This window comes from Nycticebus coucang, chromosome 1 (assembly GCF_027406575.1).
Source record: "Nycticebus coucang isolate mNycCou1 chromosome 1, mNycCou1.pri, whole genome shotgun sequence".
Taxonomy (NCBI): domain Eukaryota; kingdom Metazoa; phylum Chordata; class Mammalia; order Primates; family Lorisidae; genus Nycticebus; species Nycticebus coucang.
The window spans coordinates 72,731,951-72,750,199 of NC_069780.1; the positions used below are offsets into that span (position 1 = coordinate 72,731,951).

Consider the following 18,249-nt stretch of genomic DNA (forward strand, 5'->3'; position numbering starts at 1 on the left):
CAGATGAGAACTCTGATGTAAAGCAGGAAAATGACTACCGAGACCCCTGAGCTTGCACCTGAATCATCTCAGGCTGAATGGCGAGTTCTCTTTAGCATGCTTCAGAAGCTGGTGATGAACTACACACGACCAGGAGGCAAACTGGCTGCAAGCAGGCTTGTCTGCATGTTCTATATAATAATAATCAGCCGCCCTCTGGGAGGAGGGCCCATGATTTCCTCTCTGGCAGCATCTGAGTGCCCCTCAGATACTGGGACCATTAAACCAAGAAGAGAAGGATACATTTTAGTAAGGGCTTCTAATTGGCAAGTAAAGATGACTTCTATTTAAGGGGTAGTGAATAGCTCTGATGTTTAAATAACTGAAATTCCTCTTTTTAAAAAATTAAATGTGATTTTTTTCTCAAAGAAAAGTTATTAATATATTAATAATAAAAACTTTTCTAGTTTGCACCCTTTTATCAATCTGATTTTTTTTAAAAAATGTTTTACTTTTAATTTAGATTGCTGGATATTTTTTTCTTTTAATATATCATCACACCACATAGGAGCCATGGAGAACTCAAGTTTATTTGTGTTGCATAATGGGTTAAGAGGTAGATAAAATATCTCCTCACTTATTAGACCTAAAAGGAAACTTCTATGTATGTTTGACTGTGACATCTGCCAAGGCATCTATATATCAGCTACATTATCTGATTTAAGAGTCCACTGCCATAAATAATGGGATAACTGTCAAAAAAGAGGTAAACTACATAGAGAAACTAAATGGGAACAACTGTAGGAATTATCTCTCCCAAAACTTTGTCAGCTAAACATTATAAATCATTCATTTTTTGTTAGAAGTGACTTCTTATACAGCATGGCTCTATCTTTGTTATATCTATTGTGTTTAAAGAATAAATAAAATTTCATCATGATTGCTTAGTGAAACTCTTAAGAATGTATTATTTTACAAACACGATATGTATCCTCCATTATTAATAGATATATATCAAATAAATCATAAATTGCTGAAATACTAATTTAAGTATTTTTTCTGATAAAGTAGTTTTCCCTTATCTGTGGAAAACATGTTTCAAAACCCACCTAAGACTGTGGATAATACTGAACCCTATATTTACTATGCCTTTTCCTATGCAGTCATGAGCAGGTAGTGAGTACAGCATGCATACTCCGGACAAAGGGTTGATTCATGTTCCAAGTGGGATGGAATGAGACAGCATGAGATTTCATAGTGCTACTTAGAACAGTGCACAATTTAAAAATTATAAATTATTTCTGGAATTTCTTATTTAGTATTTTCAGAATGTATTTAACTATAGGGGACAAATCATGGAAAGTGAAACAGCAGATGAGAGGAGACCACTGTGGGTTATTTATCTGCGTTCTACTATGAGATGCTACTGGTGGGATTTGAGGTCAAACTCATATCTAAGATAATGATAATGTTAGAAACATTGTAAGCTACTCTAAAGATGCTAACATGTATGTAAACATGGGGATAGCTACTGTTTTGTATATGGAATAATGAAATAATAGTACAGGTGATAAAAATTGACTGTAAGATTAAATGAAATATGAAACTGATGAATTTTGTTTTCATACCAAAATTTTTTTTTCTTTTTTCTCTTAATAAAGTCATATATACATAGATAATGAATACATTTATGCTTTGTGGGATTCAATGTGTTGATTATTTGTACAAATTGGAGTGCTTACCTCCTACTAATTAACATAGCATTCACCTCATTTACTTAATCACAGTGTTAAGACATTTGTGTTCTATTCTTGGTAGATTTGACTTGCACCCTTGCAATATGCTCCATAGGTGTGGTCCTACCATTAACCCTCCCTCTATTAAACCACCCCCCTCCACTCCTATTCCCCACCCCTTCCATCCTTCATTCTAGGCTATAGTTGTGATTCATCTTTCATATGAAAGTGTGAGTGATTATAAATTGGTTTTATAGTAGTACTGAGTACATTAAATTTTTTTTCCATTCCTGAGATACTTTACTAAGAAGAATATTTTCCAGCTCCATCCATGTAAACATAAAAGAGGTAAAGTCCCCATCTTTTTTTAATGCTGCATAGTATTCCATGGTATACATATACCATAATTTATTAATACATTCATGGGTTGATGGGCACTTGGTCTTCTTCCATGACTTGGTGATTATGAATTGAGCTGCAATGAACAATCTGGTGCAAATATCTTTGTTGCCAAGTGACTTTTGGTCTATTGCATATATACCTAGTAGAGGAATTGCAGGATCAAATGGCAGGTCCACATTTAGATCCCTGAGTGTTCTCCAAACTTCCTTCCAAAAGGAACGTACTAGCTTGCATTCCCAACAGCAGTGCAGAAGTGTTCCCTTTTCTCCACATCCATGCCAACATCTGTAGTTTTGGGATTTTGTGATGTGGGCCACTCTTACTGGAGTTAGATGATATCTCAAAGTGGTTTTGGTTTGCATTTCTCTGATGATTAAAGATGATGAGCATTTTTTTCATGTGTCTGTAGACCATGTGCCTATCTTCTTCAGAGAAGATTCTGTTCATGTCTCTTGCCCACAATGAAAGAGAATCACTTGTTCTTTTCTTATTAATAAGTTTGAGTTCTCTATGGATTCTGGTTATTAGACCTTTGTCAGAAATACAACCTGCAAAAATCCTCTCCCATTCTGAGGGCTGTCTACTTGCTTTACTTACTGTGTTCTTGGCAGCACAAGAAGCTTTTTAGTTTAATCAGATCCCAGTAATGTATTTTTGATGATGTTTCAATTTCCCGGGGGTGGTGGTGGTGGTGGTCCTCCTTATAAAGTATTCTCCCAGGCCAATTTTTGTAAGTGTTTCCCCCTGCACTTTCTCCAAGATTTTTTATAGTTTTGTGTCTTAAGTTTAAATCCTTTAACCGGTGAGAGTCCATTTTGTTAGAGGAGAAAGGTGTGGGTCCATTTTCAGTCTTCTACAAATCACCAGCCAATTTACCCAGCACCATTTGTTAACTAGGGAATCTTTCCCCCAATTCATATTTTTGATAGACTTATCAAAGATAAAATGATGATAAGTGTCTGGGTTCATCTCTTGGTTTCAATTCTGTTCCATACATCTACCTCTCTATGTTTGGGCCAGTACCATGTTGTTTTGATCACGATAGAGTTATAGTATAGTCTGAAGTCTGGTTCCTTGATTTGTTTTTATTTCTGAGTAATGTCTTGGCTATTTGAGGTTTTTTTCTGTTTCCATATAAAATGAAGTACTAATTTTTCCAGATCTTTAAAGTATGACAGAGGTGCTTTAATAGGGATTGCATTAAACCTGTAGATTGCTTTGGGGCAGTATAGACATTTTAACAATGTTGATTCATCCCAGACAAGAGCATGTTATATTTTTCCATTTGTTAACATCTTCAATATTTATTTTCTCAGAGTTTCATAGTTCTCTTTATAGAGATCTTTCACGTCCTTTGATAGGTCCACTCCCAGATATTTCATCTTCTTTGGCACTATTGTAAAGGGAATAGAGTCCTTGATTGGTTTTTCACCTTGACTATTGTTGGTATATATAAAGGCTACAGACTTGAGAGTACAGATTTTAGGAGTTTTGTAGTTCAGTCCCTGGGGTTTTCCAAATATACAATCATATCAACTGTGAAGAGTGACAGTTTGATCTCCTCTGATCCTATTTGGATACCCTTGATTGCCTTCTCTTGCCTGATTGCAATGGCTAAGACTTTCATTACAATCTTAAAAAGCAGTGGAGACAATGGGCAACTTTGCCTGGTTCCTGATCTGAGTGGAAATGATTTCAATTTTACTCCATTCAATATGATATTGGCTGTGGGTTTGCTGTAGATGGCCTCTATCCATTTAAGAAATGTTCCTCCTATACCTATTTTCTTAAACATTCTGATAAAGAAAGGATTCTGGATATTACCAAAAACTTTTTCTGCATCAATTGAGAGAATCATACAGTCTTTGTTTCTTATTTTGTTTATGTGGTGAATTATATTTATAGGTTTACGTATATTGAACCATCCTTGGGTCCCTGGGATGAAACCCACCTGTTCGTGATGTGTGGTTTGATGTGTCGCTGGATTCTGTTTGCTAGGATCTCATTGAATATTTTTGCATCAATATTCATTAGAGATACTGGTCTATAATTTTCTTTTCTTATTGAGTCTTTTCCTGGTTTGGGGATCAGTGTGATATTTGCTTCATAGAATGTGTTGGGAAGTATTCCTTCTTTTTCTATGTTTTGGAAAATGTTAAGTAATATAGGTACTAGTTCCTCTTTAAAGGTTTGATAAAATTCTGATGTGAAGCCATCTGGTACCAGGCTTTTCATTTTGGGGCAATTTCTTATAGTTGATACTATTTTAGAACTTGATATAGGCTTGTTCAACATTTCCACTTCTTACTGCCTAAGTCTAGGAAGGTGGCATGTTTCCAAGTGTTGGTCTATTTCCTTCAGATTTTCATACTTCTGATAGAGTTTTTTGTAATATTCATTAAGGATTTTTTGAATTTGTGAGGAGTCTGTTGTTATTTGGCCTTTATCATTTCTGATTGATAAAATTAGGGATTTTACTCTTTTATTTCCGGTAAGGTTAGCCAAAGGTTTATCTATTTTATTGACTTTTTCAAAAAACCAACTTTTTGGTTGATTGATCTGTTGTATAACATTTTTGTTTTCAATTTCATTTACTTCTGCTCTAAGTTTAGTTATTTTTTTCTTCTGCTGGGTTTGGGCTTAGAATTTTCTTCCTTTTCCAGTTGTTTGAGATGTTGACTTCCTCTCTTTCTGTTCTCTTGAGGAAGACTTGCAATGCAATAAATTTCCCTGTTAGGACAGCCTTTGCGGTATCCCAGAGATTCTGGTAATTCATGTCTTCACTGTCATTTTGTTCCAAAAATTTGGTAATTTTTTTATTAATTTCATCTATGACCCCACTGTCATTCAGCATGAGGTTATTTAGTTTCCATAATTTTGTATGAGTATGTAGATTCCTCTTGTTACTGAGTTCAACTTTTATTCCATAATGGTCTGAGATAATACAAGGAATAATTTCTATTCTTTTAAATATTCTGAGGTTAAACTTGTGACCTAAGATGTGATCAATTTTGAAGTATGTTCCATAGGTTGATGAGAAGAATGTGTATTCAGTTTTGTTAGGATGGAATGTCTGTAGATGTCTGCTAAATCCAATTGTTGAATGGTTAAGTTTAAATCTAAAATTTCTTTGTTTAGTTTCCTATTGGAGGATCTATCCAACACTGCCAAAGGGGTATTAAAATCTCTGACTATTATGGTACTAGAGGAAATCAAGTTGCTCGTATCTGTTAAAGTCTCTTATAAATTGAGGTGTATTCTGGTTGGGTGTATAGATGTTATAATTAAAACCTCATCATGTTGAGTATTACCCTGAACAAATGTGAAGTGACTATCCTTATCTTTCCTTACTTTTGTTGGTTTAAAGCCTCTTGTATTTGCGAATAGAATCGCAACACCTGCTTTTTTTCTGATTTCCATTTGCCTGAAATATAGATGACCATCCCTTCACCCTGAATCTATATTTATCTTTTGAGATAAGATGACATTTTTGTATTCAGCAGATATATGGCCTGAGTTTTTGTATCCAATCAGCCAGCCTGTGCCTCTTTAGAGGACAATTTAAGTCATTCACATTAATTTAGGGTATTGATAAGCCTGGTAGTATTTTAGGTATTGAGTTTTTCAAAAGTCCAGTGGACATTTTTAATCCTTTCTCCACTGTGGAAGTTGGAGCTTGATCAAAAGTTTCTGAGTTTATTTTGGTGGTAGAGGATTATGCTTGTCATTGTGGAGGATGGGCCTGAGAATATCCTAGAGAGCTGGTTTAATTATGGCAAATTTCTTCAACATGTGAATGTCATTAAAGTATTTATTTCTCCATCATAAATGAAACTCGGTTTAGCTGGATACAGGATCGTGGGTTGAAAGTTATTTTGTTCTAGGAGGGTTAAAGGTCTATTACCATCCTCTTCTAGCTTGAAAAGTTTCAGCAGAGTGATCTCCAGTCATTCTAATATTCTTCTCCTTGTAGGTTATGGTTTTGTTACGTCTGGCTGCTTTCAGAATTTTCTCCTTCATATTAACTTTGGCAAAGTTAATTATAATGTGTCTAGGAGATGTTTTCTTTGGATTGAGTCATGCTGGGATTCTGAAACTGTCTGCTATCTGGATTTCAGAATCTCTTGCCATGTTTGGGAAGTTCTCCTCTATTATCTCTTGGAGTAGAGCATCTGGGCCTTTCAAAGCAACCTCTTCTCCTTCAGGGATTCCTATAAGGTGAATGTTTGCTCTTTTGGAGTGTTCCCACAATTCTCTCAGGGAATGGTCCAGTTTTGCTCTCTACTTCTCTTCCTCTTTGAGCTTTTGGGAGCATTCAAAACCTTTGTCTTCAATGTCAGAGATCCTTTCTTCTGCTGCTCCATTCTGTTACTGAGGGATTCTACTGTATTTTTCAGTTCTTTGAGGGCTGCAAGTTCTTGCCTTAATGTGCCTCAATGTGCCAAAATCTTTGGTGATTTTGTCTTTGAATTCATTGAATTCTTAAGACATCTTTTGAATTACTCCTTGAAATTCTAATCCCATCTTTTCCTCCATTCTGTTGATCTTATTTGCCATCCAAATTCTGAACTCGATTTCTGACATCTCAGCCATTTATTTATGAATGTGATCATCTGTTGCATCTCCTTTGTCATTTCTTGGGGGAGTTGATCCACTTTGATTATTCATGTTGCCAGAGTTTTTCTACTGATTCTGCCCCATGATTATTTTTCACTGTTTGGCTAGATAGGCAGGTAAGGTGAAATTGGATTGGAGGCTCCTGGAGTTGTGGTTAACCAGCCCTTTGCCAAGGATCTTGGACTGTGTGACTGAGGCTTTTTACCTTACAGTTTTGCCAAGGACCCATACCATATTACAGTCTGAGGCTCTGGGGGCCTGCTTGGTGTGGTGGGGTTAAGTGGCTCTGTCTTGTATTCAGCTGGTCTTTGTTTGATCCTAGTGGATCAGTGGCTCTGGGTTGAAGTCTCAGCTGTGGGGAAATACAAGCAACTAAGACACTCCACCCCCCACGGGCAAGTGGAAAATCAACCCTTCCCATTGCTACACAACCAGAGTACCACCTGAGAGGGTCCTCGGGGATTGGCCCAGGTTAGGAATTCCAAACCAATTGACCCAGTTAGTACCAACTCTCAAGTGGGAGAGTTTAAAAGGCCTCCAGGAACTAGATAGCAGAGGTCTACTGGCTGCTCAAATGTGGGTCACTCCAGTACTTTGTGGAGTCAGAAAGGCCCACCCTGTAGCAGAGTTGGACCAGGGGGCTGGTATCTCTTTCCCCATCTTTTTCACACCCAGTCACTGGTAACCCCACGGGGCTGTGGTCTTGCTCCCTCCAATACGCAGATGTGCTAGGGCTTTGCACCTGCCAGAGTCAAAGACAATGCCCCCTCGGCCTGGCCACCACCCTCTGCCACCAGCAAGCTGGGAAAGCTTAGGCATGCCTGTCTTGGGTACTCAATGGCAACTGGGGAGTGTTCCACCTGAGCTCAGTCTGAACCTGAGGATAACAAGTCAGGAAATGATTTTCTCCCTCAGCCACTGTGCCTTTGTCCCAGCTGCTCTACAGCACTGGTATCCCTATAGGGCAAAGTTGGGCTTTCTCTGGCAGTCCTCAGAGTTGGGGAGGTGTCTCTCCAAGATTGGACCTCAGTGAATCACTCTGCTGTTGCTGAATCTTTGTGGGAGATGTCCCTGCGCAGCTCCTAGGTGGCTCCCATGGCCAGGGAGGTGGCTGTAGCAGCGGCTCCAGGAGCGTGGGCCATACAGCTCCATACAGCAGTGCGTAGCTCTGGCAGGGTGGGTGCATGGTGGCTCCAGCAGGGCAGGGCGTGCAGCTCTGGCTGGGCTGATCATGGGATGTGACACTCTGGCATGGTGGGGCATGGGGCACTCAGTTCTGGCAGAGCAGGGGCATGGCTTGCAAGCCTCCTCTTGCAGCTGGTTTGCACTTTCACAGAGTCAAGCCTGAGAGCCTCTCCCCCTTTGTCTGCACTACTGCTAGGCTCACTGTTACAGTACAGCTTTTCTACCATGGCCCTTGCAGTGCCCACACCTGGCAATGAACTGCAGACATTCTGGTCTCTGCAGGGGTTAGGCTTCTAGACCATCAGGAAAGGGGGGAAGGGTAGACTGGAAGTTCTAAATGGCAGGGAAAATGTTAGTTCAACTTTCATGCCTGGCAAGAGAGTGGTCAGGGTCACAGCAGAGTCTCTCTGGAGAAGTAGTCTGCAACTGTCTCCTGTGGGGGTGAGACAAGAGGTCCTCAGTTCACTGCTCACTTGTAGAAAACTTACAGTGAGAAAAAAAAAAAAAAACCTCTCTTGGGGGAGCGGATGGACACTTTTTCTTTGGGATGAGTTTTGCACCTGAAATTTGCTTTCTTGGAGTCGCATTTTGCCTCAGCAGTGGTAACATGCAGTTATCACTCTTCTCTCTCAGCTTGGCTCCCAGTCTTCGGCTTTATTGGATACTTTCTAGTCATTATCCTTCCCTCTGGATGGGAGCTTTTGTTGAAAGCTGGCTCCAGTTGGCCATCTTGCCTGTCCTCCCCCTGGGCATGAGTATCATACTATAATTTTTGATGTAATATTTCTGCTAAATAATAGAGAACAAATAGTTCACTGAATGTGCCACATACTAACGATTAAGTAAAATAGGTATTTCCAGAATTATTAGGTGGAAATATGCAGGGAGGAAGGAAATTCATACATTAAAGTAAAGTACTAAGGGAGGCCTTTCCTTTTCTTAAAATAACTTCCTACTTGGAATATGGCTTAGATGTGATTTTGTAGTAAAATATTTTCCTCTTTCAAATCTTAGGACTTCATAAGGTATCTTCTAAAGTTGGAAATTTGTTCTACTGGGAACATTTATAGGACTAACTTGATGATGGCCGAAGGGAATTATCATTTCTTTTCTCAGCACCTGACATATGAAGGCAGCATTTTCCTCTTTAAATGTCAGGGTCTCCATGACCTCTTGTTCCGGTTTATTAATGTAACTATTAATTTCCTCCACCAAATACTCTTCCTTATTAGTAGATATTTCAGCCCTAAATAAATTTACTATGTGTTTTTAGTTTAGCTCTCTTCTGTCATTAGCAAAGAGCCCTTTATTAGCAAGGAATAGATCACCAAACCTTTATGCATATGTTTGACAGCACATTCTTCTATTACATGGATTATGGTTTATTAATAATCAAAGCCTTTAAATTAAGATACATTAGCAAAATTTCTTCTATTTCAGATCAATAGATCTACTAATCAGGAATATTTACTTATGACAGATTTGTCTAAGCCAAGTTTCCTTGGGGAAAAAAATGTAAAAATCCTTAAACAGATGAATAGTATTTTTGGAAGGGAAAACTTTGTGAGAAGTAGCAGTTGAACTGAGAGACAAGATACTGGAAATTTGAAAGTACAGTACAACCTCCATAGTTGACCACCTCCACTATACTGACCTCCTCCTTAAGTTGACCTAATTTTCAAAGACTGGTCATGTACCACATTTAGGTATAAGTCAGTAGGCCTAGTTCCTTATGTTGACCACCTCCATACGTTGACCAATTTGTTACAGTCCCTTGGGTGGTCAACTTACAGAGGTTCTACTGTATTTCAACTTACAAATTTAAAATACAAGTGAGTGACTAAAACAGTGTATTGAATTAATGACATGAATTAAAGATAGACTGAATATTAAAAGGGAAGAGAAATCCTAAATCCAACCATATACCATTTCACACTAGCTGTAACATGACAAAGCTGATTTCTGGGAATTCTTACTCCTTTCCCCACTATAACAAAAAAACTGCCAACGTTTGAAAACAGATGAAGATAATGTCAGTAATGAGAAGAGACACTGAGAAAAGGGCTTCAAGGGGGGAGAGGGTATAGGAAAAAAAACCTGGCCTACTCAACCAGGAAGTCTGGAGGGCCTGTAAGAATGTGGGTGTTAGGTAACCTAGGTAACCAATGACCAAAAGAAAGACACAAACAATGACCAATCGAAAAGAGTAACACTGCCTGGAGGTGTAGATAAGCCAATGAAAGACTTGGAACCAACTTTAAACAGAGAGAGGCCTTGGCCTCTTGTCTCCTTTCTCTCTCACCTTTTCTTCTTCATGACAGGGACCCACTTCCAACTCTCTTTGGAAGTGCCCTAATCTTTATCTTTGTTCTTTCTAAATTAAATGTGTCTTGGTTACACTGAGATTTGTGCAGATTACTCTTGCCTTTTATTCACATTGCCTGTCCTGCTCTGGTTTTATTTCTGGTTTCCATTCATTTTTTTACTTGCAATTACCACTATGCCTGGGTTGAACTTTCTGGCTCAGCCCAATAATTGAACCACATCAACTGGGTTTGGGGAACTAGGACCCCAACCTCCAACAGGTAACACTGTGCAGGGTAGATAAGAGAGGGCACAAGAGGATCTTAAACATTCTTTGTTCATACAGTGAATATTTACTTTATGATTAGATAATTTGCCAGATCTCCTATAAATCAGGGACTCAATCCTACTTATTTATTTATTTCTATTCTATTTTATCGTTGTCTTTATTTTTTACAATATGTTCATTAAATGAGGCACTCTCTGTCCTATTATAGATTTCTAACAGACATAGCGTAAACTATAAGCAGTCATTAGAAAAGAGACTGCAGATAGAAAGACATGATATAATATTCTGACATACAAAATAAAATTAAATTAAAAAAAGAAAAACATACTATAATTTGCAAACAGATAATATCTCACTTATGTGACATGTTTTACCTTCACCAGGTCCAAAACCTCAAAAGTTAAAGGGGATTCAAACAAAAATCTAAAGAATGTCTTTTTATCTCTCAGAGAAAATAGAAAAGTGTTTTCTGTTAAGATAATCAGGGAGAAGAAAAGACCATGGCTTCACATCTGAAATCACAGCACAGCTCTGTGTAAATGTCATGTTTGGCTTCTGTAAGTCCTCAACTCTGGCTGAGCTGTGTCCAAGAAAGCAACGGTATCCAGCCAAAGCATATCTTGGGAAGAAAGCCCCTGCTTTTCTCCAGCAGGCTAGTCTTGATGGTAGCCATGAGGCCTGGGGCTGAATATGACCTTCGCTGATTTCCCAAAGCTTCCATTCTGTCTGAAGAACTCAATGACAAACATTAGCTAACCCTAACTCTAACCCAGGTATGTGCCTGGGGGGTTGGGGTGGAGTTCTGACCAGAAGTGTCTGCATAGAGCTCTCTCATTCCAGCTCAAATCCTTGTGGGGGAGGAGGGGAGGAAGAAGGAGTTTGCCCAGTTTTTTAGAAACACCTGGTTGCCTTGTTTACATGAAATCATCTGTTCTGCTTCCTGGCAACTCATGTGTAGTCTCCTTTGTCCCTCCCTCCTTCACCTAGGAGGGAGACCTTTTTCTTCCATCACTATTAACTCCGGGTCAGAAATCTCATCTACTCTGCAGTTTCAATTTGCATAAAACATACAAATTTATACAGTATGTTAGGCAGGATATATACCAAATCTCTTCTAATCACCCCATGTACGAGTTTCCTAAGGCCAATGCAACACATTGTCACAAACTACATGTCTTAAAAAAAAAGAAATGTATTCACTTATCCTTTGTATGGTTTCTCCTATAAACGTATGTATATGTAAAGAAATTTATAATAAGGATTTGGCTCACATGATTATGAAGCCTGAGAAATCCACTACCTGCTGTGTGTAAGTTGAGGTATGGCTTAAAGTTCTGAGAACTGCAGAGACTTCAGTCTGGGTCTAAAGACCTGAGCACCATTAGTGCTAAGAGCAGAAGATCCATGTCCTTGCTCAAACTGGCAGAGTAAAGTTTCTCTTCCTTTGCCTTTTTTGTTCTACTCAAGCCCTCAATGATGCCCACCTGCCCTGGGAAGGGCCATCTGCTTTACTAAGTCCACCAAGTCAAATGACGATCCTCCAGAAGCACCTTCACAGACACTGCCTGAGATAATGTTATCTGGGCATCTCATGACCCGCCACATTGACACACAAAACTAACCACCACACATCCTATCTCCATCCTAGAGTTCCTCTTGAACTCTAGATACACATAGTTAACTGTCCTTTGAGCTCTTGGGACCCCTCAAATTCAACATATCCAAAACTGAACTCCCCATTTCCTGCCAAGCCTTGAATCACCCCTACTTCAGTAAGTGATACCAGCATCCATCCAGTTCCACAGCTAGGAACTTAGGGCCTACCCTGAGACCTCTGTCTCCCTCCCTTCTTCCAAGTCCTTCATAATTTTCAAATTTGTCTAGTTCCATCTGTCTCTATTATTATTACTCCAGTCCAGAGACCTAGATGAGTGCAAAAATGATAAAAGTTAATAATTATTGAAGGTTTATTATATACTAGGCAGACACTCTTTTAAAATTTTACATAAATTGGCTCTTCTAATAACCCTATGCATTAGTTCCCTGAGGCTGACATAAAATTTACCACAAACCAGAAATAACAGAATCATATTCTTCCCTAGCTTTGAAGGCTAGAAGTCTGAAATCAAGGCATGGGCAGGGTTGTGATCCCTCTCAAGGCTCTAGAAGAGGATCTTTCCTTGCTTCTTCCATTTCTGACTTGAATTCCTTGATCTGCAGCCGTGTCACTGCAATCACTGCCCTTGTCTTCCATAGTCTTTTCCTCTGTGTGTGGTTTCTTGTCTTCAGTTTCAAACTTCCTTTAGACTCTATTTCTAGAAGGGTGCTTGTCTTTGGATTTAAAGTCCAAGCAGATAATCCAGATGATCATCGTATTGCAAGATTCTCAATTATATCTCAGGTTTCCGGAATTAGGAAGTGGACCTTGTTGGGTATCATTTAACATACTAGACTCAATAAAGTAAATATAGTTACTATCCCATTGGACAGAGGAGGGAACTGAGACTCAGAGAGTTTATAGAACTTGCCCAAGGTCACATGGCTAAAGGGTTGTGGATGTGAGACTCACATTTGCTCCCAGAAAACCAATTTCAATGTTTTTCTGAAAGGAGTAACAGATCAAGAAATACATCACTTGGATGTCAAATATTGCTTCTTCAGTCTGTTCATTGCTAGACAATTACAATATAGGATACATCAGCATTTCCACCTCCAGGAATCTGTTCTATGGTTAAATTTCTCACATTTGACAAAGCTATTTGCTGCTATATTCTTTGCATTAAAAAATTACTGGAAACATCCTTAATGCCCACCAATAGATGGTTAAACCCACCATGTCATGGCCATATAAAGGAATATACTGAAGCCTTTTTAAAATAAAGCATGTTTATAGTTAATAATAATGTGCTATATACTTGAGATTTACTAAGAGAGTAGATTTTAAGTGTTCCTGCACACACAGAAAGGGCAAATATGCGAGGTGATAATAGGTCAATTAGCTTGACTAGATGAATCATTTCCTAATGTATGTGTATGTCAAAATATGTTGTATGTCTTAAATAAATATGTGTTTTATTTATCAATCACACCTCAATAAACCTGGAAAAAAATAAAATGAGGCCTGTCTATATGCATTAGTATGGGAGAAGTTAACTCAAGGTGTAGAGCAGTGTGTACAGAATGCTACCATTTTATAAATAACCAAAAGGACACACACAATATGCACTTATATACTATGACTATATAGAATATTTTGGAAAGATAAGCCAGAAATGAATAATTGTATTTGTCTTTGAGAAAAGAACTGTGAGAACGAGTACAGGAATGGAAAAGAGATTTATTTTTTATTGCACATTATAGTATCATTGAATTTATTTGGACATGTGCTCACATAGAAAGAGAGAGAGAATCTCTAAGTTATTTTTCGCCTAATTTTCCAACTTGACCGCCTACTAATTTCATTTCTCACTTGAAAATGCATTGTTTCCCAAACACACTGGGTATGTCCATGTAGATCGTCTGCTTGTGTGCACTTGTCTAACGTTCTATCTCCCTGGACTCTCATGCTTTCTACCTGTAGGAATCCTGCCTCTCTCAAAAGCTCTCCTATGTAATCTCCTGATTTTTACTGTTGGAACTAACTGCTATTCCCGCGGCACTCAGAACACCCTCCTCCCCCACCCACCCCCATTCTGAATGATAGCTAAGTTTATAAGTTGGTCACTATCATTAAATTAGTCCCTCATAAAATCAGAGAAGCATGCATCTTGATTTCCACATTCCCCAAAGTACCCAGAGTAGAGTTTTGCCGAATCTCTATAATTAACTGAAAAATATATTAAGCAGAAAGTCATATAGGGAAACCTAAGTTTTCCATGATGACCAGTTGGAAGAGTGCTAGATAACCCAAATACAGGAATCCTATCTAGCATTAATATCTAAAGGGACAATTAAGATCCTTGAAGCTAAAAATTGAGTCAATGCTGTATATCAGATAGGATTACTAAAAAAGAAGTAAATGAAATAAAATAGGAAGCTACACTTTAAATACAGTAGAGGCAAAAGAAGAAGAAAATAAAAATAATTTCAGTTATTATTCAGAAGGGATAGCTGTTGATATTTTTATTTCTTTTTTTTTTTTTCATTGTTATTATTTTTTTGCCAGACAAAGCTTGGTCACAGAGCAGGAAAATACTTACTTGATCATGAAGTAGGATACTACTTCTCAGATAGGGAAACCACAGCCTACCCTCACCCCCAACTTCATACATACTAAAGATTTATATATGTCAACACAAATTATTCTACTACTTAATAACCACATTCTTTTTGATGCAATTTTTCAAAAGTATATTATCAAATTACAGTAATTTATTTCTTACTATTTATTTTTTGCTGTCATATCCCATTTCCTCTTAAAGACAAGAGGTGAACATGGGAGTATAGACAGTCACATTACTTTATGTGTTTTATTTTCATATATTCTAAAGCACTTCATAGTGATTGGCTCCATAGTACTGTACCTTCTACAGACAATAAAGCCATGTTGTTGTGTGCCTGTAACGTATTGCTGTTCTGCTGTAGTCTCTGTAAATTGGCATTTTGACATCCGGCCTGACCTATTTCTGTTGGCTTTATAATAATATATAATAAAATAAGATAAATATTATAAAAATTACAAGTGGAAATGATTGAAAGTTTGCTTTAACTTACTGTTAGGGCTGTCTCATATTCTCCAGCAGACATGTATGCTAAGCCCAAGTAGTAACAAGCTTCTCCTTCCATCTTTTTGTCATTTCCTAAAGTGAAGATGTAGAAATATTACCATGGTATTAAAGAAACCAATTTATTACAACAAGCAGAATCCTTGTTTTTCAAGATAGTAGAATATTATTATTTAAAAAGTGAACAGATTTATCAATGATCTCCAAAACCTAGTTGTGTATTGAAAAGAAAAAAGGCTTAGTTACATACAATTTTCCTGGATCACAGATATCAGCTCAAGGTACTTTATCAATATAATAATGAGGGGTTTCCCTGTATGTACTCAGCTGAATATTATAATTTTGGCATTCATATGTACTTTTTATATTGGTCCACCATGTAAAGACCTGTAGCTGTCTAGTATAACTATTACTACTTATGTCAAACAACTGATAAAGGGTAACAGCCTTAAATGATGTGCAAATACTTAAATTTAACAATGTGAACTGATGTTCTGTCACATCTCATTCCTGACACCACTTGTCAGGGCCCAAGACTGGCCAGGTCTCAGGCCCGGCTTAACTAGGTTCTGGACGCGGACCACTAAGTTACCTTGCTCAGGTCTGTTAGGTGCCTGAGGGCTTAACTACTTTAGCTGGACAGAGAGAGAGACAGTAAAGTAGTCTTCTTAGAAAGATAGATCTTAGACTTTAGCAGAGCTTGGTAATCTTCAGCAGAGATGCCGTGCTGGCGTTCTGCAGGCAGGAGAGGAGACAGAGTCAGAGTAAGCGAGTCCATGATAGAATGCGCATGCTCCCGACTGCCTTCTCCTCCAGCCTAATATAAGGCTGATCTCATGCCTCTCAACACCACAGGTGTAGAGACTGCCAATTCACCACTGCTCTCATCTTGTGAGCTCTCATGCTTGTTAGAGCTAAATCCCTCTCTCCATGCCCTTTTCACTAAGGTGTTCCATTGAGCTATACAGGTATTTCTTATAATTCTCACTCCTCCTAGCCATAGGCTATATGGGCTGCTACAATGTTCAGCTAAGTTTCTAACAGTGTGGATAATTAAAAAAGTAAGCAATTATTATTTTTGAAGGAAATCATAGATGACACAAACAGATGGAAAAATACCCCACACTCATGGATTGGAAGAATCAATATTGTTAAAATGATCACACTGGTGAAAGCAATTTACAGATTCAATGCAGTTCCTATCAAAATGCCAATGCCATTTTTCACAGAAATAGACAATAATCCTAAAATTTCTATGAAGACAAAAAAAGAGAACAAATGGTCAAAACAATATTAAGCAAGAAGAACAAAGGTGAAGGTATCACATTATTTGACAAAAAATTATACTTTAAGGATAGAGTAAAACAGTTTAATACTGGTATAAAAATAGACATGTAGACCAGGGGAACAGAATAGAGAACCCCAAAATAAAGCCATATACCTAAAAACTACTGATATGTGACAAAGTAGACAAAAACATACACTAGGGTAAGCAAACCCTATTCAATAAATGGTTTTAGGAAAGTTAGGTAGTCATATACAGAAGAAAGAAATTGGACCCCTATCTCTCACCATATTCAAAAATTAACTTCAGATGAATTAAAAACTTAAATGTAAGACTGACCCTACAAAAACTGTAGAATAAAATCTGGGCAATACATTTGGATCTTGACCTAGGCCAATAATTGATTTCTAAGACCCCAAAAATAAATGGAATAAAACTACAAAGCTTCTGTTCAGCAAAAGAAATAATCAACAGAGTATATAGACAACCTACATAGTATAAGAGAAAATATTCACAAATTATGCATCTGACAAAGGACTAATATTTAGATTCTATAAGGAACTAAAACAACTCAATAAGGAAAAAAAAAGACAACCCATTAAAAGGTGGGCAAACACAAAATGAAAAAACACTTTCCAAAAGAAGACATATAAATGACCAAAAAACATATGAAAAACTGCTCAATATTACTAATCATCATAGAAATGAAAATTAAACTATGATGAGATATCAAATACTGTCTCGTCTTGCTTATAAGTGGGAGCTAAACAGTGGACACCCATGTTCATACAGAGTGGAATAATAGATATTGGAGACTTCAAAAGGTGGGAGGGAGGGAAGGTGATAAGGGATGAAAAGTTGCCTATTGGGCACAATGTGCAATATTCAGGTAATGGGTACACTAAAAGCCCAGACCTTCACCACTACAAAATAAATCTACGTAAGAAAACTGCACTTTTACTCCCAACTCTATAAAAATAAAATTAATAAAACCAAAATAACATTCTCAAAAAAGGAAGTTATCATTTTGTTAAAGTTTGATTGGGTGAGAATGACTGACAGAGATTGGTTTCTTCCTGAAAAATCCCATGCACACAGTAGAACCTCCATAGTTGACCACCTCCCTACATTAACCACATCCTTAAGTTGATCTAATTTTCTAGTTCCTTATATTGACCACCTCTGAATGTTGACCAGTTTGTTACAGTTCCATGGGTGGTCAATTACAGAGGTTATATTATTTCAAAATCCAGTTTTCTTTGCTAATCACTATTGATGCTTTTCATCATCTTTTTGCAAGAACATCTTTCTAACTTCTGTTATATTTTACTATTTTTATTCCAGGAATTACCTCATTCTTTCTAAAAGCAAAATACATAAAGATACGTTGTTCAACAAGAAACATGAATAGCTTCTTTACATTTATATAGCTTATTTACATTTAATACAGTAAATGTAACATATTTATTTAATACATTTACAAGAACCATTAAATTTTTTTATTTTTTATTTTTATTTATTTTTTTTTACAAAAAGACGCAACAATTTTATTTTTATTGTAAACCAACAATTCATAATTGTATAAACTTATGGAGTACACAGTGATGTTATAATCTATGAATACAATGAGGAATAAATAAATCAAAGTAGTCAGTATATCCACCACCTCAAATACTTAACATTTTTGTGGTAAGAACATTTCAAATTTACTCTCTTAGCAATTTTGAA

The 18,249-nt window shown here is 37.3% G+C and overlaps 1 protein-coding gene across 3 annotated transcripts in view; it reads right to left on the reverse strand.

The window, feature by feature from the left end:
• Positions 1–18,249, reverse strand: part of TTC29 (tetratricopeptide repeat domain 29) — a 248,458-nt gene that overhangs the window by 141,475 nt on the left and 88,734 nt on the right. For all 3 annotated transcript variants that reach the window (XM_053595489.1, XM_053595498.1, XM_053595481.1), the window contains one exon: positions 15,226–15,311. In XM_053595489.1, coding sequence (XP_053451464.1) covers positions 15,226–15,311 — 86 coding nt within the window. The remainder of the gene's footprint in view (positions 1–15,225; positions 15,312–18,249) is intronic.